This window comes from Pristis pectinata, chromosome 18 (genome assembly GCF_009764475.1).
Source record: "Pristis pectinata isolate sPriPec2 chromosome 18, sPriPec2.1.pri, whole genome shotgun sequence".
In the NCBI taxonomy this organism is placed as follows: Eukaryota; Metazoa; Chordata; class Chondrichthyes; order Rhinopristiformes; family Pristidae; genus Pristis; species Pristis pectinata.
Genome location: NC_067422.1, coordinates 18683998 through 18709057, shown reverse-complemented (window position 1 = coordinate 18709057; position 25060 = coordinate 18683998). Strand labels below are relative to the sequence as shown.

At 39.9% G+C, this 25060-nt stretch overlaps 1 protein-coding gene across 1 annotated transcript in view; it reads right to left on the bottom strand.

Moving 5' to 3' along the window:
* Positions 1-467: 467 nt before the first annotated feature.
* dnai2b (dynein, axonemal, intermediate chain 2b) overlaps positions 468-25060 on the bottom strand; it is a 35473-nt gene continuing 10880 nt past the window's right edge. Inside the window, 10 exon segments of the mRNA XM_052033012.1 lie at positions 468-590; positions 992-1024; positions 3034-3258; positions 4892-5038; positions 6669-6804; positions 19210-19433; positions 20573-20632; positions 20634-20696; positions 22077-22216; positions 23633-23746. Of these exon segments, the coding sequence (XP_051888972.1) occupies positions 576-590; positions 992-1024; positions 3034-3258; positions 4892-5038; positions 6669-6804; positions 19210-19433; positions 20573-20632; positions 20634-20696; positions 22077-22216; positions 23633-23746 (1157 nt within the window). The 3' untranslated portion in view covers positions 468-575.

Here is a 25060-nt window from a genome sequence, read left to right as displayed (position 1 = left end):
GACTAGTACCTGAATTCTAACCATTTTCTTCATTGAGCTGCACAGTTACTCCAACACTGCTGTTAACCTGGGTTGTAAAGTGAAGTTAAAAACCTCAAGGAAATACAATGCCTTTGTGGCTTCTTCAGTTACCAGCCTTGTTTAAATGTAGTCTTAAAGTACAGTTCTCCCAGATGATGTTTCTTCATGACAATGAAAATTTAAAGGAAAAGAATATAAATAGTAGATTCTCCTATCTTAGACAGGAGCTCAGACAACAGAATCTACAGCTTTTAATCAAGAACATTAGGAAACTTACTTGACACAAAGATGACATCGCTGCTTTTCTACAAATGTTTTACAATAATATTGAGAAACAGAGGGAGTTAAATACTGATGAGATCTTTTATTTTAAAAATAACTGCAGAAACAATATTTTGAACACATTCAAATGTAATATGAAAATAGGTATATTTAATGCCCAGGTGGCAAAATTCATTTTCAAGATAGTGAGATTCTGGATATTGGTTGTTCTGTTAATAATGAAAAAGATCTAGATTACTCAGCTAGTACTGCAGGCTGGTTGCACTTTCAGATCAAAAGTCATCCGTCTAAAAAAAAAGATAATGGCTTTTAGAACTTATTAAAAATGTGCAGTAACAAGAAAACAAAATCAATAGTGGCATCTCTGAAATAAAGTTTTGGAACACAGATGAAACAAGCAATTTATAAACTCTCCCCTATTTGAAATTCATTTTTTAATACTATACATTAATCACTTTTTCTTTTAACAGACTCAGAAAAAAATGACAATTGGAAATATAGCCAGAAGGAGGAGGATTTCAAAATTTCGCTTTGGCCTCATAAGTGTTCTGCAAATAAGTAAACATTGTGCTTCATAATGAGATTCTAAACCCTGCCAGAAGGATTTAATTAACCCACAAAACTTGATATTTTTCATTATCTGATTTTTTTTAAAGATTCTATCAAAAGTATAGGAGACCGTTCTCACCTCGTCTTCATCCTCATCCTCTGACATCGATTCCTAGCAGATAAAACAAAATTTAGTTTTGAAATAAGAATAGCAAGCAGCTTTTCCTAAGCACTTTATGTACTTCCAGCATCATTTTCCACTTTTATATTCAATGCCTTATGCCAATAAAGAAAAATATCTTGTTTGATTTCTTAACTACCTTACCTACCTGTCCTGTTACTGTCAGGGATGTGTGGTCCTGCACTCCCTCCATTCTTCTGCAATTTTCCATATCGTACCATTCTTAGAAAATTACCTTACATTCTTTGCTCTCAACAAATGAATGACCCCACACTGGTATGAATTGAATTCTATTTGCAATTGTATCATGTCATCATACAAATTATTATGGCCAAGTTACAAAATTTAACAATCTCTACCTCTTATGTCACCTGCTGCTGGATCCTTTTTCAACACTGTCAGTTCAGTTCCGTTCCGTTCAGGCTACCAGAAATATTGATCCATGATGCCCATCTCCAGAAGCTGGGTTTGGCCATGATATATGCTATAGAGCATGGAAATGGCCCTTTGGACCACTAAGTCCATGTCGACCACTGAGCACCCATTTACAATGGCCAATTCATTTACCAATCTGCATGTCTTTGGGGTGTGGGAGGAAACCAGAGCATGCGAGGGAAGCCTGCACAGTCACAGTGAAGCATGCAAACTCCACACAGACAACACTGGAAGACAGAACTTAACACAGGTTACCGGAGTTTTGATGCAGCTGCTTCTCTAGCAGTGCCACTTTGCCACCCATCTGCTAGTTCGGAGAGCAATAAAAATGAGGCACAGCCTCAAGCTACGTTATCTGTGTGCTTTCTTGTTCCACAGTAAAAATATTGCTGCAAATATGTCTTTTATACAGTTTGAACCCTTAAAATTCGGCAACATTCAAACTTAATAGGAGGTTGGTTTAAGATACACTGGTACAAACAGAATTTAAAATTTGCCAACGAGGTAGGAGGTTTGACTGAAATTTGAAATTTGTGATTGACTTAGCAGATCATCACTCCCAATGTGCCAGGGATAAGCCCATGAATTGTAACTGTTTTGTTTTACATTCAACATATTTTATCTACAGAATTGCAGAAGTAAAGCAGAACAAATGGTAGGAAAGTGTTCTACCTCTTGTAACTGTGACAATTAATTAGAAAAGTCTGCTTTTCAGGTTTGATACCGGTCTAAACATGGCTACACACTTTCACTATCTACAGAAAGTTAATATTCATAACCATATTTGGGCATATATTTAAAATTTTTCACTATTAACAAGGACACTATCATATAGGTTTTAGCTTTAATGGAGAGTTTAAGGTGAAGATGACAGCAATACAAGGGATAAGAACTGGCTGCGTTTTTCCATTAACCAATGAATATTCAAATGTTGAAGCACCAAAACCTGTCAAAACAAATCATGATATCATAAACTTATCACCTAGCTTAACTTTGCCTTTCCACATTAGAATTAAAAGCCTGATCATTACCTGGCAATTAATTGCTGTACAGCCATTTAAAAGATGCAAAAGGATCACTTTTAGGGGTGATCCTGCTTGGTTAGCACTTGAATGTCTATGAAATCATAGTGGAAGTATTCATCAAGCAGAACCATTCAAGATTTTTATGGGTAAGTTTATAGAGATTAGTACTATCATTTTCAAAAGTGAAAACATATCTGTTACAATACACAAGAAGTGTTGGAGGAACTCAGCAGGTCAGGCAGCATCTATGGGGGAAAACAAACAGTCGATGTTTTGGGCCAAGACCCTTCATCAGGACTGGAAAGGAAGAGGGCAGAAGCCAGAATAAGAAGGTGGAGGGAGGGGGAGGAGCACACACAGGCAGGGTATAGGCGAGTGGAGGTGAGAAGGGGATGGTAGGTGGGTGGGGGAGAAGATGTAAAAAGCTGAGAGGTGGTAGGTAGAAGAGGCAAAAGGGATGAAGAATAAGGAATCCAGTAGGAGAGGGCAGTGGACCATGGAATAAAGGATGGAGGAGAGGAGATGGGCAGGTCATCTTACCTTGGTGTCATCCATTTTTTCCAACTCAAATCTGTCTTTTTCTTGTTCAATAGTTTCAAAGAATAGTCTCTCAGCTTTTGCAATTTTGTATTCAATAGTATCCTCCTCATCTTCAACTTGCTGTTCCACCACCTTTTCTTGCTCTGATTTAGCACGTTCTTTTGCCCGCATCTCACGTTGGCGTGCTTCTAGAATCTTCTCCCGTTTTGTCTCCCTTTCAAACATCTAAAAATTCAACAGAATAACTTGTATAAAAATTTCTGGCTGGTACTGCCTTAGGGTAAATTGCAGGACTTGCAAGCAACCTGCAGGAAATCCAAGTCTTTTTGTAACATTTTGATGATTCCGATTGAAAGGTTTAAATTTGTATATTAAACTGCAGTAACACAAGATCATAATTAGATTGAATAAAGTAACACTTCATAAAAACTGCAGTCAATTGGTAACTCACTACCTGAACGGAAATGATATTCCCATTAAGATTACTGTCACAGTAATATTAAAATAACTTGAGCACATCTCAAAGGTGTTTGCACTCCAGGGTTAGAATGAAATTTCATTCAAAATCCCCAAGTCAAATGGCAGGCTCAGAACTTAGACTCAAAAAGTCCCACCAGGGGGTGGGTAGATAGGTAGGTAGGTAGATAAGTAATAACTTTGATTGGAACTATGGTGCCATTTCTTGATAGAATTGAAGGATAGGTCGAGTCCCTACTTCTTGACATTCTGGAGAAGGCAATCCAAAGCAGTGTGAGAGCAAGCTAACCATGCAAATAGAAACATTAGGGAGGAGCTGTTGGGAAATACTTGAAGTTTCACAGAAAAACAGAAGGAGATGTAATTACATTCATAAAGACTTTGGATTTTGAAAATTGCTATGTGCTTTACACTTTAATGGCAAGAGCTAATGACATTGGTGTTATTTTCCTACAAAATCCATTCCAATGTACTTATTAGCAGGATTTGGTAACATTAGGCATGGAAAGGGCAATCCTCATGCAGCACTTACATTGAACACTGCACAAATTTAGTGTTAGTTAAGATCCAAGGCTGAGATGGAGAGGTGGATGAATGGTTGAAGTTTCCACATACCTTGCATTGCTTGAAACTAATAGATACTTCTCAACAATATAATATCTATAAATACTGGAGAAATGGAATTCAAAGTGTTTAGTGGAACACATGAACATTAAGAAACAGTATTTCACACTTTTCCTCTGATGGAATATTCTATTGGATGTAAAAATAAATGATTTTTTTATTCTCCAGATTATCAAATTTTGAAGTGGATTGGGATTAAACCTATACACAGCATTCTAACTGTAGTCAGCTCAGTCATAACAGTATTGGACAATACTAAAATTTATTTGATTATGAACTAATTAACCTTAATTTGGAAATATTATTCAGACATCAAAATGGATAATGAAAAGCTCCAATAATAGGATTAACCCATTACTGGCCAACTCATGCTCCTCCCCCTCCCCCACCCTTTTATTCTGGCTTCTGCCCTCTTTCTTTCCAGTCCTGATGAAGGTCCAAATTGTTCATTTCCCTCCATTGATGCTGCCTGACCTGCTGAGTTCCTCCAGCATTTTGTGTGTGTTGCAATAGAACTGGTAACTGAGAATCTCATATGTATGATATTTTGGCATTTTGACTTGGTATTTCATACATATGCAATAAGCAAAACTTCAAGTAACCACAAATTTTGTTGTACTGATTTGACATAATTATCTACAGTTTCACTTATCTTTAGATCTGAAGCATACTCTTCTGCGTGGCTGTTTTACTTATTTTTTTTATTGCAAGCTGACTGCAGAAGTAGAGGTAATACTGACAAAAATAGAACACTTACTGCATTTGCAATTGCCTTTTCCTGTTTCAGGTAAGCATAGAAACTGGGTGAAAACTCGAGCAAGGTTGTTTCACCCTGGTGAGAACCACATGCAAGGAATTGTCCATTGTCTTGGATACGCAAACTGTATAGAGCGTCATCGCACACCTAATTGGGTTGGGAGAGGTTGGGGTTGGATGAGAGAAATATGGGAAAGAAATGTATGTAGGAAGAATGTCAAAATTTGGCAATTTGACTACAAAACACTTCACAATATAATGGGGAAAACAGATCGTTCCTTTTAACCAGCAACACATTTCAGTTTGAATAAAGCATTCTGGTTTGTATTATAAGAGTGCAGAAGAAAAATTACTCTGTTCACAAATTACAGATTTCAATTAAACTTGTAACCTTGATGGTAAATTTTAATTTACACCTTACTCATCGCAGTACTTTAACAAAAAAAACACCACTTTTTTCCCCACAAGCTGATGCCTTTTCTGTCAAGGCCAGCATGTAATTTGCTCTTCAGGTAGTACTGGGGAGTGGCATTCTTGAATCAGTACAGTCTTTGTAGTTCAGGTTCTCCCCAGCATTGTCAGTAAGGAGTACCAGACATTTCATCCAGTGATGAAGGGTTAGGGTTAGGGCCATGTATTTTCAAGTCAATTTGGTGTGCAATTTGGAAGGGAGTACAGAGCTCCAATTATCCCAACTTTGTTCTCCCAGGTGATTAGAGGTCATGAGTTTGGGAAGTGCTATCGACAATGAAAAATACAAGACAGTGAGCCAAATTGGGGCTCTTTTATTGAATCTCAAACAGTATAACATTAACAGGCATTGACAGAATTGGTGAACAGTTAACCAGCTCATTTTCTGAACCAGAAAATAGTTAAACTGCAGGGTGAACAGATGCAAAAGTAAATATCTTCAAAGTAAGAAGATATTAAACAGTTGTGAAGTCATAGTTGCATGAGGATCCATCATTAAAAGATGTCCTTGGGGCCTGAAGTTGCTGTTTGTATAAACTGCAAAACAAAATAATCCTTTTGAGTTCACTGAAGTTGAAATGAAATTTAACATTATGGTGTTCACCAAAAAGAATCGTTTCCTTGTGGCGGAATGCAATGCAAATTGCTTGGCCAGGAACACAAGAAAAACCCTTGACTTGAATGTCACTAAATCCATTCAGCTCAGATTCGCCACCAGCATGTCTCACCTCCCCAACCAATATGTAGAGCCAATACTACTACTTAAATACGAAGATCTGAATTAGGAGTAGGATCAATAAGATCATGGATGATCTGAATGCAACCTCAACTGTGCATTCCCACCTACTTATCGTAACCTTTCACTCCGCCACTTATCACAAATCTTCCCCAAAGACAATTCTTCTTTCAGCAGCTTTTGAGGAAAAGAGCTCCAAAGACTGAGGAACTCTTTTGCCTCATCTGTCTTAAATGGGCAAAATCCTATTCAGAAACAGTGACTAGTTCTAGATCCTTTCATAAGAGGAAATATTTTCTCCATATCCTTCCTTTAAAGAACTCTGAGGATTTTGCATGTTTCACTTGGTTTGAACCTTGTATATTTTTTCATCTTAATTTAAGTCTCAACTGTGAATAAAATATTTTATTATTTCAGATACTTGTGTGTTTAGGTTTCTTTGACTGAAATTCTTGAGCTCTGGAATTTTTGCATTCCATGGCATTTCCCATTAGTTGCAATTTATGAATTTTTGCTGAACAAAACATTTTCCGGGAATGCAACCCTTCCTTAGATTGAGGAATATGTGTACCTTAACACTGAGTGTTGCTTCACTGTGCTTAAATGACAAATCCCAGGCATCAATAGTACCATCCATTTTGCTTGTGAAGAAGACAGTCGGCCTTACAGGGCTCCAACAACCATCTGTCAGGTTAGACATATGATATCTGAAACAAAATAATAGCGGATGAAGTTTGACCAGTTCTTTTTAAAGAAGCCTGCAACCTTTCTCCTCAATTCCACTGAAGTTCCATCCAACTGGCTGCAATTAGAACAAGACCTGAATTCTGTGCATCTTGGTCCTCTCTGGCTACTTCCAGGGGCTTTGTTTGCATTGGACCTTTTTCTTACCCCAAACAAGACTATGAGAATAGATGTGACTATGGGATAGTATTCTCTTTCTACAGCAAATTTCACATTTCCAACCTGGTGGAAAGGTTGGTTTGCTAAAGGGGAACCTGATGTGGAACTGATCAATGAAAATGGGGCTTGGCTTTGGTTCTAGGGTTGTGTCTTGCTGAACCCTTGTAGATCTGAAAAAAAGTTTTCATGCCATAATAGAAGCATCCGTTGGAATTTTGTCCTCCTGAACTTGTCATCCTCCAGCAATATGACAGACTCGTCAAGCAGATGAGAATGATAGGAGTCATCTTTCATTTTAGATAGGTTTCCAAATTCTGTAATTTCAGCATGGTCAATGTCAGATGTTGCAGACAAGTATATTCTGCAGATTATGCAAAGATCAATAAACCACATATTTACATTCAATTTTTAAATGGATAATCCTTGACAACGAGTCAGTAGCTTCTATCCCACTGTTATAAGACTATTGAATGGTCCCCTTATGTTTCTTAATACAAAAGGTAACTGCCATCCTGCTTAAAAGCACTTCAACAGCAGTTGGGTTTAATTTTTGAACATGTACAAATTCCTGGTTAACATTCATGCAAATTTTCCCCAAGGGAATGGAAATGAATAGCTCACAATCATACTAACACACCCTCTGCATTTAACCTGGAGTCACCTTACAGGACTGAAGTGAAAATATCATAGTTATATTCCAAAATAAAAATTTTATAGTTATAGCCCTTCAATGCTGAAATACGGCATTTTAAATTGAGGCGGTGATAAATAAAACACACTTGGTCAGTACACTAGAGCACTAATACTGCACCTCTAAGATCTAGTTTAAAATGCTGTCCAACAGATAGGTCATTTTATGTTCAACCCTATTGATTATTTCTACCAGTTTCTCACTTAACTGTATTAAAATGGGAAATAAACATCACATCAGGTTGTGCAGAGGAACTTTCTATTGTTGTTGGCTTAGCATTTAAAGGTTTTAAATTTATGTCTAATTTAAAATAATGTCCAATTTCTTGTGAGATTAAGGAGTACAAGGACTGTGAAAAAAATAGTTTCCCTCCCCAATTTAGGCATAAAGGCCTCAACAGGTGGATTTTGTTAGAAAAGGAAATTACCATAGTTAAACAATAAACACTTTACAGTAGCAAGTGTCAATTATCCCCTTGGTATTTTAATTCCACTCACTTCTCAAACAACTCAAAAGTAGTCTCAGATGCAATCAATTGTGTGAAAGCAACATGATATTCCGTGTTGTTGCTGTAACTGAATATCAGTGGGATACAGGTCAAAATGACCAAGAACCATGTAACATTGCCATGTCCTTGTCTTCTTTTTAGTGCAGCTCTCAATTCATGCAAATTTATACCGAATACAATGCTAGTTATACAGAAGTGTAATTTAGACCTCACAGAATCAGGCAATTTTCATTCAAAGTATGAATACATTCACTGTGCCACAAAACAGTTGCAAATATTTGTTTGCAATATGAAAAAAAGTTAAATGTGACTAAGCTGACAGGAAACTTAAATGTCAGTGCACTAATGTTTAATTCAATCTCTTTGCTAACATGGTTAGATTGTTATAAAGCTCTTAAATACAGCATGAATTTTCATGTTTCATGTTTGTCGAGTTATTATTTCACATGCATGTTTTCTTGCAATATAGGTAGTTGGAATATGTACATGGTAACACTACAAAGAACACAGCGCATCACCTGTACATAAGGTTCTGGAATGAAATTTAATGCAGTATTTAATGGCCTTACATGAAATCCTACTCCTGTCTTCTGTGGTTAAACTGGCTCACAGCAAATTTAGCCACAACTCACAAAAAGTGACACATGACAACAATAAAAAGAGAACATGGATTTGTGTTATGCACTGACAACCTGAGGTCATTGCTAAATATTTTACATCCAGTAGAGTCAGGTCTCCTTTGTTAACAGAGATTTCTCCAAATATTATTAATTTTCTCCCTTATTTTGTTTCTAAAAGTTTCTCCACCATTGATGCTAAATTGATTTCTAAGTAGTCTGATGTGTTTATACCCACTTCAATCATATTTGCCATTCACCAGTCCACTGGAAAACCCTCTGTGTCCTCCATCCAGGGAGAATTTCACATTTATGACAAGTCCTTTTGTAATTTACATCTTCGCTTCCCTTAGCTACCAAGGAAGCATCCCATCTGGATCAAGTGACTTACTTTTTTTATGCATAGATAATCTTTCTATTACCTCCTACTTATCAAATTTTCACTTCATTGTTTTTAACTAAGATTTATATATTGATGGCATCCTTTACTTTGCCATGATTCACAAGGCCTTATGTCCAAATAACCTAAGTTCCATGCAGGAATTCGGCAATTCAGACCTGGTATCTGCTTTTCCATGTTTGGAGATAATAGTCAAATTGATATACAAAACTCGAGAACACAAGATAAAATTCGAGCAAGAGTCAGTTACCAGGCCCCTCAATCCTCTCCCACCATTCAATATAATCAGTGGAGAATGAAGAGGTAGAATATACCAAAGCAGCAGCCCCAGAGAATGTCACTCATAAACTTGGTTGGAACTGTTCTGGGTATTGTGCAAAGGATGGAAAACAGTATTGAAGAGTGACATGTAAAACGGTTGATCAGAACGCTAGAAGGTGACAATATATTCAAGGACTTTGGGAAATAAAATGATATTGAAGATAGAATGGCATTTAGTGATAAATATAACCCCTTGTCTAATCCCAGTTAGCACATTTAAATTTGTACATGACAAAGATTTGAGAATGGCTTCTACAAACTACTTAGCGTTTTGCTGCAAACACAAAGGGGTAAGGGGGATGATTTTCAATCACCTGCTTGATTTTTCTTCCACTTACCAAAACTTTGAACTGTCCTTAAGCTTTGCTTTCAATGTGGTTTAATTACGGAATACCTTGGAGCCATTACTGAGATCCACACTCTTTGCGAATTGAGATTTTACACCACAGTGAGCAATTTGAACATGCTGTTGAATACTATGGTAACTTTTATTTGGTGAGATATTGTTCCATAAATGGCAAGGCTTGAAAGCAGTAAACTGACACCATGGGAATGGAGGCAAACAGCCTGGGCGTGGCAATTAACACTCTAATGAGTGCATTCTGCAGCTTTCAAAATATCTACCTTCTCTGTTCTAAGTATGAAATGGTGTTAATTTTTGTAATATGCCAAGATTTATCAGATGTGACATAGTTGCTCCAATTTCACTCCCTTTGTGGGAAGATAAGGCTTTACTGTGAACTCTGTTAAAATTTAAAATTATTTATAATTTATGATTTACCTTGAACTGCCACGAACATACTATTGGATGACCACTATCGTGCATACATGTTAATAGGTCCTACTGAATTCCAGCGAAGTCTAATAACATTTATGCTTGGGCAAAATGTGTTGACAATGGAATTATAAATAAAAACAAATCTTATTATTTGATTTTCCAAATCCAGTAAATATATCAATTGACATTGATGTTAAATCACCAGCTAAAAGTTTTCATTTTATGGAATAGAACAGAAAATACTGGAAGTACTCCAGAGGTCAGGCAGTATCTGTGCATAAAGGAATAAGTTAACTCAGACTTGAAGAGTTATTTCCAGCATTTTCTTCTTTTATTTCAAATTTCCAACAGTTATGTTTGGATTCTCTTTTTCACTTCTTCATTGTTGACTTTCTGATATGCTAAGAGGAAAGGTACTGAATACCTACTGAATGTTACTTTTCAGGCAAGCATAAGTGATAAATTGAAATAGTGGGGTGCTTTTCTTCATTTTTTTTTAATCTTAATACAACCAATCAAATTCTCTGATGAAAGGTCATCAACTTGAAACAGTAATGTTGTTTTTCCTCTATCTCTCTCCATAGATGCTATCTGAGTATTTTCACTATTTTCTGTTTTTTTTTCTGATTTCCAGTATCTGTACGTTTTTTGGTTTACAACCCTTTTTCAAATATTTAAATAAAGGAAAAGAAACTGGGCAGGTGACTTTTGATTTTATTTACTGTGAGGTAATTCATTGAAAGCTAATTACCTTGAGGGCCTCAATGTTGCCTACAGTTCTTCAAATAGTCAACTATCAAAGTATGCAATCATAAGGCAGAGCATTAAATGAAAATCAGACATTTCTCTACAGAAAGGAACATACAGTAATTCCTAGTGTGTAAGCTATTTTACGAGAATGTACATAAAAATCTAAGATATAAAATATAAAAATGGTTAGGCAGAAAATAACATTCATGTGGTTAAGAAAACAAATCAATGTACAGCTGGATGAAATATGAAAATATTCATAATGGACCACTGAATATATTATTGCTGCTTCACAATCTTTCCTTAAAAATTATGTTGCATCATTATTCAGTGTTAGTAACTTCTGGCAGACAAGCAATATTTTACCTGATTATTGGCAGAACTAAAATTAAATTAGATACTATATTTTCTGATTTTTTAAAAAAATTTCATCTCTCCCAGAAAAAGGCTTCTTTTAGCCACAGCAATACACATTGGGCAAGAAATGTAGTTGAGGCCAAAGATTAGATTAGCCAGGATCTTACTGAATGTTTCGTACAGCTGTAGCATGATGTCCTAACTCTTATACTCAGTGCTTCAACTGATGAAGATAAGCATGCCATACGCCTTTCTCACCACCCTGTCTACCTGTGCTGCCAATTTCAGGGAACTATGTACCTGTATCACAGGGTCTTTCTGTTCAACACACTCCCCAGAGCACTGCCATTCACTGTGTATGTCTGGTTTCACTTCCAAAAATATGCACTTCGCATTTGTCCAAGTTAAATTATATCTGCCATTCTCTTGCCCACTTTTCCATCTGATCTAGATCCTGTTATAACCTTAGACAACCTTCTTCACTGTCCACTATACCACCAATTTTGGTGTCATCTACAATCTTCCTAATCATGCCACCTACAGACTTGTCCAAATCATTAACATCTATAACAAACAACCCAGCACCAATCCCTACAGCACACCACCGGTCACAGACCTCCAAATTTGAAAAACAACCCTCCACCACCACCCTCTGTCTCCTTTTGAATCCAATTGGTTAGCTCACCCTGGATTCCATGCGTTGAAACCTTCCGAGCTAGCCTACCATTAGAGACTTTGTCAAACGTCTTGCTAAAGTCCATGTAAATGCAAAGAAATCCTGTCCCTCAGAATCCCTTCCAATAACTACAACCACAGATGTAAGGCTCAACAGTCTGTAGCTGCAAAGCTTATCCCTGCTGCATCTCTTAAATATAGGGACATTAGTTATCCTGCAGTTATCTGATACCTCATGTTGAAAGCAATCTCTGCTCCAAAAGACAGTCAAAGCAGTTCATTAGCACCCTCTGATGGTTAGTTTTTCAACATTATGACCGTACAGCATCAGATTTATGCTTAGTAGGCAGAAGTTAAAATAAAACTCCAAAACTTTCTCGGTCTCAATCACTTCTTTTCATCTCAGTCAGTGAGACACTTGACATAGCCACCTTCAACATCACAGACTGGAAGACTTAATTACTTAAATTTGCTGATATTTAAAAATATGTGTATTTTTCATGACATAGAAAATCTTCCCTTGAAATTCCACAATTAAAAATCCTTACCAAATATTTTGAATTCTAATAATAATAATGAAAAAATGAATAATAATTATATGCCATGTGGGTTATTTGCTCAACTGAAAAAAATCCTAAAATGTTATATTAGATACTTCAAATATAACAGATCAAATCTGGTTATGTAAGATGTTGTGAGTGTAAGGCTCCACTTTAGTATGGAGTGGTGTGGCTGTAATAAACTATTAAAAATAAAAATCCAATTAAAGCTCAAAGATCTCCCATGTAAATTCCCCTTCTCACTGCATAATTATAACAAAAGGTGAAAGCTAATTATTTATTGCCAAGGAAGATTTTGCATTGTAATATATACAATGATATTAGAGTGGTGTAAAGCTATCCATATATCATGATGAAGCTGGAACTTTGTTGGACGATCAGCAGAAACCCCACAAAACAGCTGCATACACCATTAACCAGGGATTCCATCAATTTTCTGCTGAAGTTAGATAGGTGCACAATGTATTTGAGAACAGAAGGATTATATCATGGTATGAACAATGTGTAGCGACTCACCGTCCGGTCAGGCAAACCGGCTCGGCAGTCGGGTCGCGCGGCGTCGGAGCGATGAGGCCCAAGATGGCGGCGGGCCTCATCTTTCCCGAGCGACGGGGAGAACCCGCGCGCGGGAAAGACTTGATGACGTAGTACTTACGTCATTGCCGGTTGCATTGGGCGGGAACAGCCTCCCTTAAAAGGCCCGCGCAAGGTGGGAAAATAAACCAGTTCTTGTTTGACAATCCTTCGACAAGCGTCTTGTTTTACTTCACGGTAGCAACCGCTACATTGGTGACCCCGACGGTCCAAATGGATTTTGGACCCCGCGCAATGAATGACAACGCAGCAGCCAACGCAGTGGCCCTCAAGCTGCCCGCCTTTTGGACACTTCGGCCCAGCGTCTGGTTTGACCAGGCTGAAGCGCAATTCCACCTTTGGCAGATCACCTCCGACTCCACGAAGTACGACCATGTGGTTAGCTCTCTGGACCAAGAGACAGCCGCCCAGGTCGGGGACTTCATCCAGTCGCCTCCGGAGGAAGATAAGTACCCGGCTTTCAAAGACCTTTTGATTCGGACCTTCGGCCTCTCCTGTAGTGAGCGCGCCGCCCGCCTGCTTCATCTGGACGGCCTGGGGGACAGATCTCCATCCGCCCTCATGAATGAGATGCTGGCATTGGCCGAGGGACACAAGCCATGCCTGATGTTCGAACAGGCCTTCCTCGAACAGCTCCCTGATGACATCCACCTGTTGTTAGCTGACGCCGACTTCAGCAACCCCCGCGAGGTAGCCGCCCGGGCAGATGTCCTGTGGAAGGCCAAACGCGAGAGTGGTTTGTCCGTCGGCCAAATCACCAGGCCGCGAGCCCAACGCCCGCCTCGCCCAGTCCCAGCAACCGAGCAGCCACACCCCAGGAACACAGACGACGACACGGGTGACCAGCTGTGTTTCTACCATCAGAGGTGGGGTGCGGAGGCCCATCGATGCCGCCCACCCTGCAGGTTTCAGGGAAACGCCAGGGCCAGCCGCCGCTGATGGCTACGGCGGCTGGCCGTCGACAGAGCCTCCTATTCGTTCAGGACAAGAAATCTGGATGGCGTTTCCTCGTTGATACTGGAGCGGAGGTCAGTATTTTGCCCCCGACCAGCTGCGACACTCGTAACAGGCCACCAGGTCCGGTACTCAATGCCGCCAACGGTACAACGATACGGTCTTTCGGCACCCGTACACTTCAATTACAATTCGGCGGCAGCCGTTTTACCTGGACCTTTACCCTTGCCACCGTCGCCCGACCACTCCTAGGAGCCGATTTCCTCCGGGCCCACAACCTGTTAGTCGACCTGTGAGGGAAGCGGTTAGTCCACTCTAGCACTTTCCAGACCTATCCCCTGGGAGAAATCAGCCTACCAGCCCTGCACCTGGACTCCATTTCCCTTTCTGGCGACGAGTTCACCAAGCTCCTAGCCGAATTCCCATCAATTTTGGCACCTTCGTTTACAAATTTTAGGCCTAAACACAGGGTACGACACCGCATCATTACTACAGGGCCACCCCTTCATGCCCGAGCACGACGATTACCTCCAGACAAGCTCCGCCTGGCAAAGGAAGAGTTCCATCGCATGGAGGAGCTGGGGATTGTTCGCAGGTCAGACAGCCCCTGGGCCTCCCCCCTGCACATGGTCCCCAAAGCCACCGGAGGGTGGAGGCCCTGCGGTGACTACCGCAGGCTGAATGACGCCACCACCCCGGACCGCTATCCCATCCCTCACATCCAGGACTTCGCAGCGAACTTACATGGGGCCCACATCTTTTCCAAAGTGGACCTCGTTTGGGGATACCACCAAATCCCGGTCCATCCGGATGACGTCCCCAAAACTGCGATGATCACCCCATTCGGCCTGTTTGAATTCCTTTGAATGCCGTTCGGCCTTAAGAACGCCGCGCAGACCTTCCAGCGGCTGATGGACGCGGTAGGCCGAGACCTGGACTTCGTGTTCATTTACTTAGATGACATACTGATCGCCAGCCGTAACCGCCAAGAACACCTTTCCCACCTCCGCCAGCTATATTCCCGTCTCCGCGATTTCGGCCTCACGATCAACCCGTCCAAGTGCCAATTCGGACTTGACTCTATCGATTTCCTCGGCCACAAAATCACCAGCGACGGGGCAACACACCTACCCGCCAAGGTAGACGCTATCCGCCATTTTGCCAGCCCCGACACGGTCAAAGACCTACAGGAATTCTTTGGGATGGTCAACTTTTACCATCGGTTCATCCCTGCGGCAGCCCGTATCATGCGCCCTCTGTTCTCACTGATGGCTGGTAAGGGCAAGGACATCACCTGGACTGACGAGGCTGCGGCTGCCTTCATTAGGGCCAAAGACGCCCTGGCAGACGCCACGATGCTTGTACACCCTAGGACAGACGTCCCAACCGCCCTCACGGTGGACGCGTCCAACACCGCGGTGGGTGGGGTACTGGAACAGCTAATCGAAGGCCGTTGGCAACCCTTGGCATTTTTCAGCAAGCACCTTAGACCACTCGAACTGAAATAGAGCGCTTTTGATCTGGAACTTCTAGCGCTGTATCTGGCGGTCCGGTATTTCCGATACTTTCTAGAAGGCAGACCTTTCACCGATCATAAGCCTTTGTCCTTTGCCTTCTCCAAAGTCTCCGATCCCTGGTCAGCTCGTCAGCAGAGGCATTTATCCTACATTTCCGAATTCACAACAGACATCCAACATGTCTCTGGAAAGGATAATGTCGTTGCTGATGCACTTTCCAGACCGACCATCCACAACCTATCCTTGGGTGTCAACTACGCGGCCCTAGCTGACGCACAGCAAGCCGACGACGAGCTGCCCGGCTACAGAACCGCAGTCTCGGGCCTGCAGCTCCGAGATTTCTTGGTTGGTCCAGGTCAGCAGACCCTACTTTGCAACATCGCAACAGGTCAGCCCCGCCCTATAGTCCCTGCAGCCTGGCGGAGACGCGTTTTTGAGTCAGTACATGGGTTGGCGCACCCTTCCATCAGATCAACTGTCCGACTGGTCGCCAGCAAGTTTGTCTGACATGGCCTGCGCAAACAAGTCAGTGAGTGGGCCAGGACTTGTCCGCACTGCCAGACATCGAAAATCCAACGACACACCAAAATCCCGCCGCAGCAGTTCGAGCCTACCCGTAGGAGGTTCGACCATATACACGTCGACCTCGTGGGCCCTCTGCCGGTTTCAAGAGGAGCCCGGTACCTCCTTACCATCGTGGACCGGTTCACGAGGTGGCCAGAGGCAACCCCCTGACTGACATCATGACTGATTCCTGCGCCCGGGCGCTGCTCACAACTTGGGTCTCACATTTTGGTGTTCCGGCCCACATCACTTCAGACAGAGGCACCCAATTCACTTCCAGTCTCTGGGCTGCATTAACGAACCTGCTAGGGACACAGCTGCACACCACCACGGCCTACCATCCTCAATCAAACGGGTTGGTGGAACGTTTTCACCGCCATCTGAAATCAGCCTTGATGGCCCGCCTCAAGGATCCTAACTGGGTTGACGACCTGCCTTGGGTCCTGCTCGGCATACGCACTGCCCCCAAAGAAGACCTCCGCGCTTCATCAGCTGAGCTGGTGTACGGGGTGCCCCTAGTTGTCCCAGGGGATTTCATACCTGCCTTTCGAGACCAAGGGGAACAACCCCCAGCAGTTCTACAAAGACTGCGCGAGAAGCTTGGCAACTTGGCCCCGATTCCCACCTCACGGCACAGTCAAGCCCCATCCTGCCAGCCCAAAAAACTACGAGACTGTAAGTTTGTTTTCGTTCGCAGGGGCATGCCTCGGGCGCCGTTGCAACGACCATATGAGGGACCGTTCCGAGTCATAAGGAATAATGGATCCACCTTTATTTTGGACGTTGGAGGCAGGGAACAGGTTTTCACGACGGACCGCCTCAAACCGGCCCATTTAGATCTGCAACAACCAGTCGAGGTTTCAACGCCGCGACGCAGAGGCCGGCCCCCTAAGCGGCGGCTGGCACAGCCCGCAGACCTTAGGGACTGTATCGCCGGTTCTGGGGGGGGGGGGGGGGGGGTTGTGTAGCGACTCACCGTCCGGTTAGGTGAACCGGCTTGGCAGTCGGGTCGCTCGGCGTCGGAGCGATAAGGCCCAAGATGGCGGCGGGCCTCGTCTTTCCCGAGCGATGGGGAGAACCCGCACACGGGAAAGACTTGATGACGTAGTACTTACGTCATTGCCGGTCGCATTGGGCGGGAACAGCCTCCCTTAAAAGGCCCACGCAAGGTGGGAAAATAAACCAGTTCTTGTTTGACAATCCTTCAACTAGCGTCTTGTTTTACTTCACGGTAGCAACTGCTATAAATGCATAATTTTGATGCTTTGAATCTGAAGATCCTTGCTCCACAGTAGGTTCAGGTAAATAAATTAACACTATTCAAACTAAATGAAGAAAAATGTTCTGAAATTGAAGTAACTAATCAAAAAATGACACAAAAATGTATTAGCATTTTCTAAACAAAAGGAATAATTGTTTAATTATCAAATTATAAATAATTTGAAAGATGTGAAATAGAATATTATGATGTATTGACTGTACTTGCATCATTTATTTAGTGTAAATATTCTTATGTGATGTGCATCAGGATTTTTTTGTATAAAGCACTTATGTAGCTATCTAATAAAAAGATTTCTGTAATATTATGGTTTTTAAATTCTGTTTCTGTGTTGGGCAGAAGTGCGAGCTTATTTTGCCAAGAACGTGAAAGAGGCTACATCATGAAACATATGGTTAGGGCAAAACAGAAGACTGTGCTGTAAAGATGTTAAGTTGAGCTTAAGTTCATTTTAGATGTGTAGAGTTGGTGAAATGATGAATAAAAAAATGTTTTTAAATGTGAGGACAGGAAACAGGAGGAATCAATAGGCCACTAGCAAGGTTGGTGTTGGTGAAGAAGGTAGAAGTTGAAAATCTAAGAGAAGTAAAAGATTCAGGAAGAAAATAGAAGGAACCTTGGGTCACCATTGAGCTTGATGGTGATAGCAATGGTGTTAAGCAGCATAACTGCAGATGTTTGAAATCCGAAATAAAACCAGAAAATACAAGAAACACTCAGCAGGCCAGGCAGCATCTGTGGAGAGAGAAACAATTAAGGTTTCAGATTTGAGCCCCTTTGTCAGAGCTGGGAAAGAGAGAGAATAATTTAGTTTTCAGTGGCAGAGAAGGTAGGGGAGGGGTCAGAATAAAGACAATGGGAAAATTTCTGATTGGATGCAACCAGATGAATCATTGCAGCAGTTAGAAGCATATTATATTTCTTTGTCCATGTAATGTGTCCTTAATAGCAAGGTTACGGAACATGCCCAGCAGGCTAGATTACAGTGCAGAAGAATAAAAACTGAGCCAAACAGATGACAGGCAGAAATGGCCAAATCTGATACAGACTGAAAGAAAGAGCAAGTTATCTGAAGCTGGAGATTTCAATTTTGAGGAATTCCTAGATTCAATGGAGACCCGAAACAACCACATAAGGATATCTGGCAGACTGATGGAATTCTCTATCCCTCTGAGCCATGAATGCTGATTCCTTTAGTACTTTCAAGTATATTCAGACTAGGATTAAGACAGTGAATTGTGAAGTTTGCTTTGTTTCATTTGATAAGGCTTAAATGTGGTGACTAAAGAGAATAAACCTTGAATCCCTGAATGGTTAAATAACTCACAACAAACTACCCAAAAATTTTAAATTCCACATAGCAGTTTCAAAGTTACCGATGTTGAAAGCCTCATTTGTACAGTCGAGGGCTTGAAAGTTCAGTGAGAAATGATCTAATGGGCCACGGCTCCATAATTTCAATCACATTTCACATGCGCTAATTCCCTTGGAATAGCAAGTACATTACCAATATTATTTTAAAATTAGTAACATACATCGTGAAGATATCAATATCTTTGCATTATCTGCTGTGCAAATACCTTTGAGGGAGATACGTTTTCAATTTACCTTTTACTTTTATTCCATAATAAGTGTTTTACTCACTTAGTCCACATGATGGATGATTCCCTGATCTCTTCAGACCAAATTCTGGCTGTCCAGTCCCCAACCGTCAGAAAGTTCTTTGGGTAGAAAGGATTTCTCTGCACAGCATAGACAGGGCCATGATGACCAGCGAATGTGGTCACTATCTTCTCAGCTGGCAATTTTCCCTTTCGATTCCCTAATATTACGGCACCTTGTTCAGTCCCTACCATAAACTTTGTTGGCTACAGAGACAAAACACAATTATAGAACACAATAACACAAACGAGGATTTAGTTCAGAGAACAGAAAGCAAGTGTTTTTAATTAATTTTAAAGATCTCGCTAAGTGATAAAATAACAGTACAATGATCATGCAGCAGGGTGTTGAATTCAAGTCATCTTCAGAATATTCGTGAAATTGAAAAATTTGAATTAAACAACTCAAGCAGAAAGGCAAAATGGAAATTTAGTCCTACTCAATACACAAATTCAATTTCAAATTAAGAGTTGTAAACTTTAGTACTTTTTCTTATTAGCTGAATTTCACTCTATTATAGATTGTAGTGTAACTTTTATTCATTGGAAACATCTAAATGACATTTCAAATGCAAATTGTGCTGTGGGTCAGCAAACAGAATAACTCCCAAAAGTCAAACTAATCCTATTTCAGAACACACAGAAATGTTTTCATTCACAGCACCAGACAGGATGATTAACTATCCTTCCACCAGTCAGATTTGAGGAAACCATACTTGTCATTCATTAATAGAAGTAGAAACCTTATAGTTCTGATATTCCTCCATCACACTGAAGAACCCGCATAAACACTGTGTGAATGAATTGATAACGTTTCCAAAAGCCAAAACAATATGTTCATTTTGCTGCCCATCTCCTGCCTTCCGAATCGGATTTATTGTTTTTTTTTTAAGCGAATTTCTCCCATACAGTCACTACTGTCAACCATTCATCTTCAGCTTGAAAAAGGACAAGTTGGCTCCGAGATCCTACCTAACTTCCACTTGTGGAAAGAAAGAGTTGAACATGCTCATTCAAAATGCACAGGAATAGGGATAATACGACACAAACATTTTATATTTGTTTTCTTTTCTGAGCCCTCCAGTGTTAAACCTCATTCCCCAAGTAGCTTTTGCTAGCCACATGAAGCAACAACATAAAAGTATTTCATGAGGTACATGGAAAAACATGTCTATGGAACCCAGTAGCTTCCTTTCCTTCTCCTATCTTTACAAAGCTCTTACCTTTGTTTCAATATTCCAAATTTTCACTCAAACTGAGTAGCATAATTCCTTCATTGCTAGTAAAATATGTTCCACTGTAACATGCTTCATGTCAAAATACCTATGCAGTAAATAACTAATTACCATTGTGGTTTCAAACTCCAGTGAAACACCTCCGTATGCAATATCCGGGTTATCTTTTTTTTGTTACATCCAAGATGAGTCTTTCCACTGGTTCACTCATCTTCCTGATATCCCACCACAGTACCTGTAGCATAAACCATACTGTTACAATCCTGGTCTTACCATTGGCTGATGTACTTGGCCATGAATAAACCATGTTTTTGATTTGTAGCAAAATTTTGTCACAAAATCTATCTTCCAGTAAGAAAACGTACAGTTAATAATATAGATAGAAAGGCATTGCACTTATAAACCTCTTCTTAAAATCTTAGTAGCTCCCAATTGCTTCACAACCAATAAAGTACTTCTGAAATGTACTTTCTTTTGTAATGGACAAAAAAAGATGTCAGCTAGTTTATGCACATCAATGCTCCAAAAACAATGGGAATCAGAATCAAGTTTATTATTACTGACTTACATGTCGTGAAATGAACTGATAACTGTTTTGGGTGGTGTTGGTTGAGGCATACGTATTGATCAGAAGATTCGTAGAGCTGTGTTGCTCTATTTCAAATTTTACCTAGGATCTTTTACATCCAGTTGAGAGGTTCTGTTATTTCAGCTCATGAAGTGATAACCACAAGACCAAATGGCAATGAAGAGAGGTTTATAACAAATTCCTGTCAGTACTGTGCATTTACAATTAACACATTTCAAAAGAGAAAAATGTACTCAAATCAGTCATGTATTTCAAAGCTCAGTTGATCAAGGATACTCAATGCCAAAACTGGTATACTGTAGAGATGAATCCATGCTACACAACAGTTTGCATTTAATAAAGCAAAATTTGTTAGTAATTGGAAATTATACATTTTCTATTTTGACTAACCAGGTTCTGCATTAATAAATTCCAGCTCATAGGCAGCTTTAGCCAATATGCTGAAGCCATGTGGTTTATGCTGATTAGTTATACCTATTTTAGACTCTGAATTTTGTTCTCATTTTTTCTCTTTCTCCTTTTTACTTATCAGTTTTACTGTCATTTTGAGCTGGCTTCTCTCTTGTTTCCTCCTTCCAAATACACCTTACTCTCTTGAAGTATATTGCCCATTTTATTAGTTTGAAGTACTTCTTGTCTATCCTTTCAGCTAAGATCTTGGTCTCAGGCTGGTTCAGGCGCAGTCCTTCCCACAAGTAAAGGTCCTTCCTCTCCCAGTGTTGGTGTCAATGCGCCATGCTCTGGAAGCTATTCTTCCCACCTTGATCTTTTAGTTACACATGCAATTTGCTGATCTCCTTCCTTATGGTAATTCTTAGGACAAATCCTGCTGCCTCCTGGTTTGTAATTTAGCCCTAATGTCTTGATATTAGGCTCCCCTCCCTTTCCTTTTCTAGGTCATTGGTTCTCGCTTTCCAGAATTAACTGCAGGACCAGTCCTTCTGCAATCTGAATTGAACATTGCTAAAAATAATTAATTACTTAATGTACAATTTTATTTTTATTTTCACCTCGTTGTGCAATTACCTGTCCATCAGTAGAAGTAGAAAAACAATCCGTTCCTGTTTTAGACTGTAACCAAATGATTTTGTACACTGGATCTCGATGTCCAAGTTCAACTGCAGGCATTTCAACTGCCTGACCTCCTTTCCGTGTATCCCAGTACCCTACATAGTGGGAGTAAAATGTGGATCTTTGCAATAGTGCTGACACTTTCATGTTGAAGTATTCTCTGATATTTTTATGATAGCTTTGTGAAGATATCTTGTGTTTGGTCAATTATTTTCCTTTTTAAAAATGTTACAGTTATTACACAGTTCTTTACCCTGGCCTGCTCAGTCTTCAGTGAAAATGATTTGTCATCTGTGAAAACAATGTGCACATAGTATTCTGAAACAAAAAAAATTAACTTAGAATTGACAGGTCATTTTATTCAATTCCATGTGACATTTCCAAATAACTGGTAATTCCACATTTCTGCTCTCTAGCTGTTTTAATAGAAATACAAACATTTTAAAAGAAAACTTCTCATATCAGACTGCTTTTTTTCCCCTGAAGTTACCACCCAGAGTTATAATTTTGTTTTACAATGGCCTTGCCCAAACAATTCTGTGAAAAAGCTCTTGTGTGATCTCTACATTGTTAAATGGAGTGATCTTAAGCTACTTATGTATAGGGAACATTATAGTAAATGCCTATTAGGAATAATCTATAGCTCACACTTCCCAATTCAGTAAATGCATGCTATTAAGAGAATGACTGTGGTCAATTGAGGGAACCTACTGAGAGGATTCCTGTCTTATATAAGGAATGGAGCAGAGATAGCCCATACATTCCTCAAACCTGTTCTAATGTTCAATATGATCACGGCTAAGCTTCTCTGTTGAGTCCACTAACCTACTTTGATCAAATCCAGCCCTCTGGATTCCAAAGGATTTCAAAGATTCATGAAATGAAGTAATTTCTTCTCACCTCATTCATTAATGATCAACCTCTTACCCTGAGATTATCATTACTAGTTTTAGTTCTTGGCTCCCATGGCAGGAAAAACAGTAATTCAGCAACTACTCTGTCAATCCCTCTCAGTACTTTTTTGTTTTTAATGAGGTCATCTCTCATTCTTCTAAACCCCAGATTGGTTTCCTCCATATCTTGGTTTAGATTTATCATTCAGTTTTTAGCAATTATGTCTGTATATTTCTGGTCACTTTTGACTAATCCTTTACTGTTTGATTGCAGATTATTATTGCTAATTTGATAACAACTCCTCATGGCTCCTATTCCATGTTTTTATTACTCTAATGTAATTAAGAAGAGAATATTTGTTTTTAAGAACACAAGCTCTTGTCAGTTCATGAAATGCCACAAATATTAAAACACAAGGGATCACTCAGTGATACCTGGCCTGGCTTTTCCATTATGTCACACCGTTTCCAAACATAATTAATGCAAATTTGCTTTAAAAATTTTGATTTTCTAGATGGGAACAGAAAGTTTCATTTTACTATTTGTAAATTACTTAATTTCTATTAATTGTTGAAATTTCAATATTAGAGCTTTGGCAACAGAACTCATTCACTGACCAATCTGTCCACTGTAACAACCTCCAGCCAGAATGTGTGAATCTTTGGGGTTATATTCCAGACAAACAAGAGGAGATACTGGTTTTATTGCCAGTTCATGCTTATTTGGATTTTCTGTGGAAGGAAAAAAAGTATTAACATTAGAATTGGTACTAATAATGTGTCATCACCTGTGTTTAACAGGAGCATAAGGCAGCATATATCACACATTTCTCAAGTAAACTACAGAATTCTACACAAGTATATTTTTCATTCAGGATTATTTGTGGACACAGCTTAGCACATCATGGAAACCAGCCTCCACTCCATGGACTCTGTCTACACTTCTTGCTGCCTCGGTAAAGCAGCCAGCATAATCAACGACCCACCCACCCCAGACGTTCTCTCTTCTCCTGAAAGCACGTACCACCAGGCTCAAGGACAGCTTCTATCCCGCTGTTATAAGACTATTGAACAGTTCCCTAGTACAATAAAATGGACTCTTGACTTCAAAATCTACCTCGTTATGACCTTGCACCTTGTTCTCTACCTACACTGCACTCTCTCTTTAACTGTAACACCTTATTGTGCACTCTGTTATTGTTTTACCTTGTACCACCTCAATGCACTGTTGTAATGAATCGATCTGTATGAATGGTATGCAAGACTGGTTTTTCACTGTACCCCGGTATATGTGACAATAATAAACCAATTTATCTGGATATTTGCACAAAGGGTAAAACAAAAAACAATAGTTGCATCATTATAAGCCACATTTACTTACTTATGAGATAAATTACAGAACAGCAAAGATGAACCCTTAGGAGAAAGTTCCCTACACACCAGGAGTGCCATAGTATTCAGAAACTAAAATAGGCAAAGGGATAGAAAAGCAAACTTGGCATAATTTGAAACCTGAGACAGGTATATCACCTTCACATAAATGTTGTATTTCTTTTGCCCGAGGTGACAAGTTATGGACCACGTTTTTAATAACTTGCTGTTCATTCTCAATACGACTTCTATTCTGGCAATTTCACACTGCAAAATTAATAACTTTCTAGGCACCAAAGGCATCAAGAAGTGTAGGAGAGTAAGAGAGAGAGTATTGAGATATAGGTCAGCCTTGATCAAATTGAATTTTGGAGCAGGTTCATAGGGCCGAATGACCTTCTCTTATTCCTATTTTTTCCATGTCTATGTTTCTATACTGTAATTTTATACACGGTTAATCAATAAAACAGACTGCTCAGCAATAAGTCAATGAAAAGACAACATATATTAAATGTCAAGTTGCTATTACCATTTGACTTTACAGACAGCAGCAATGTGATCATTCAAAACATGGAGTTTTTTGTATTGTGAATGAGTAGAAAATGTTTTTTTATTGCATCAGTGCTTCAGTTATTTAGCACTAAGCATTTCTGATAGAAGAAGAACTACCAAGCA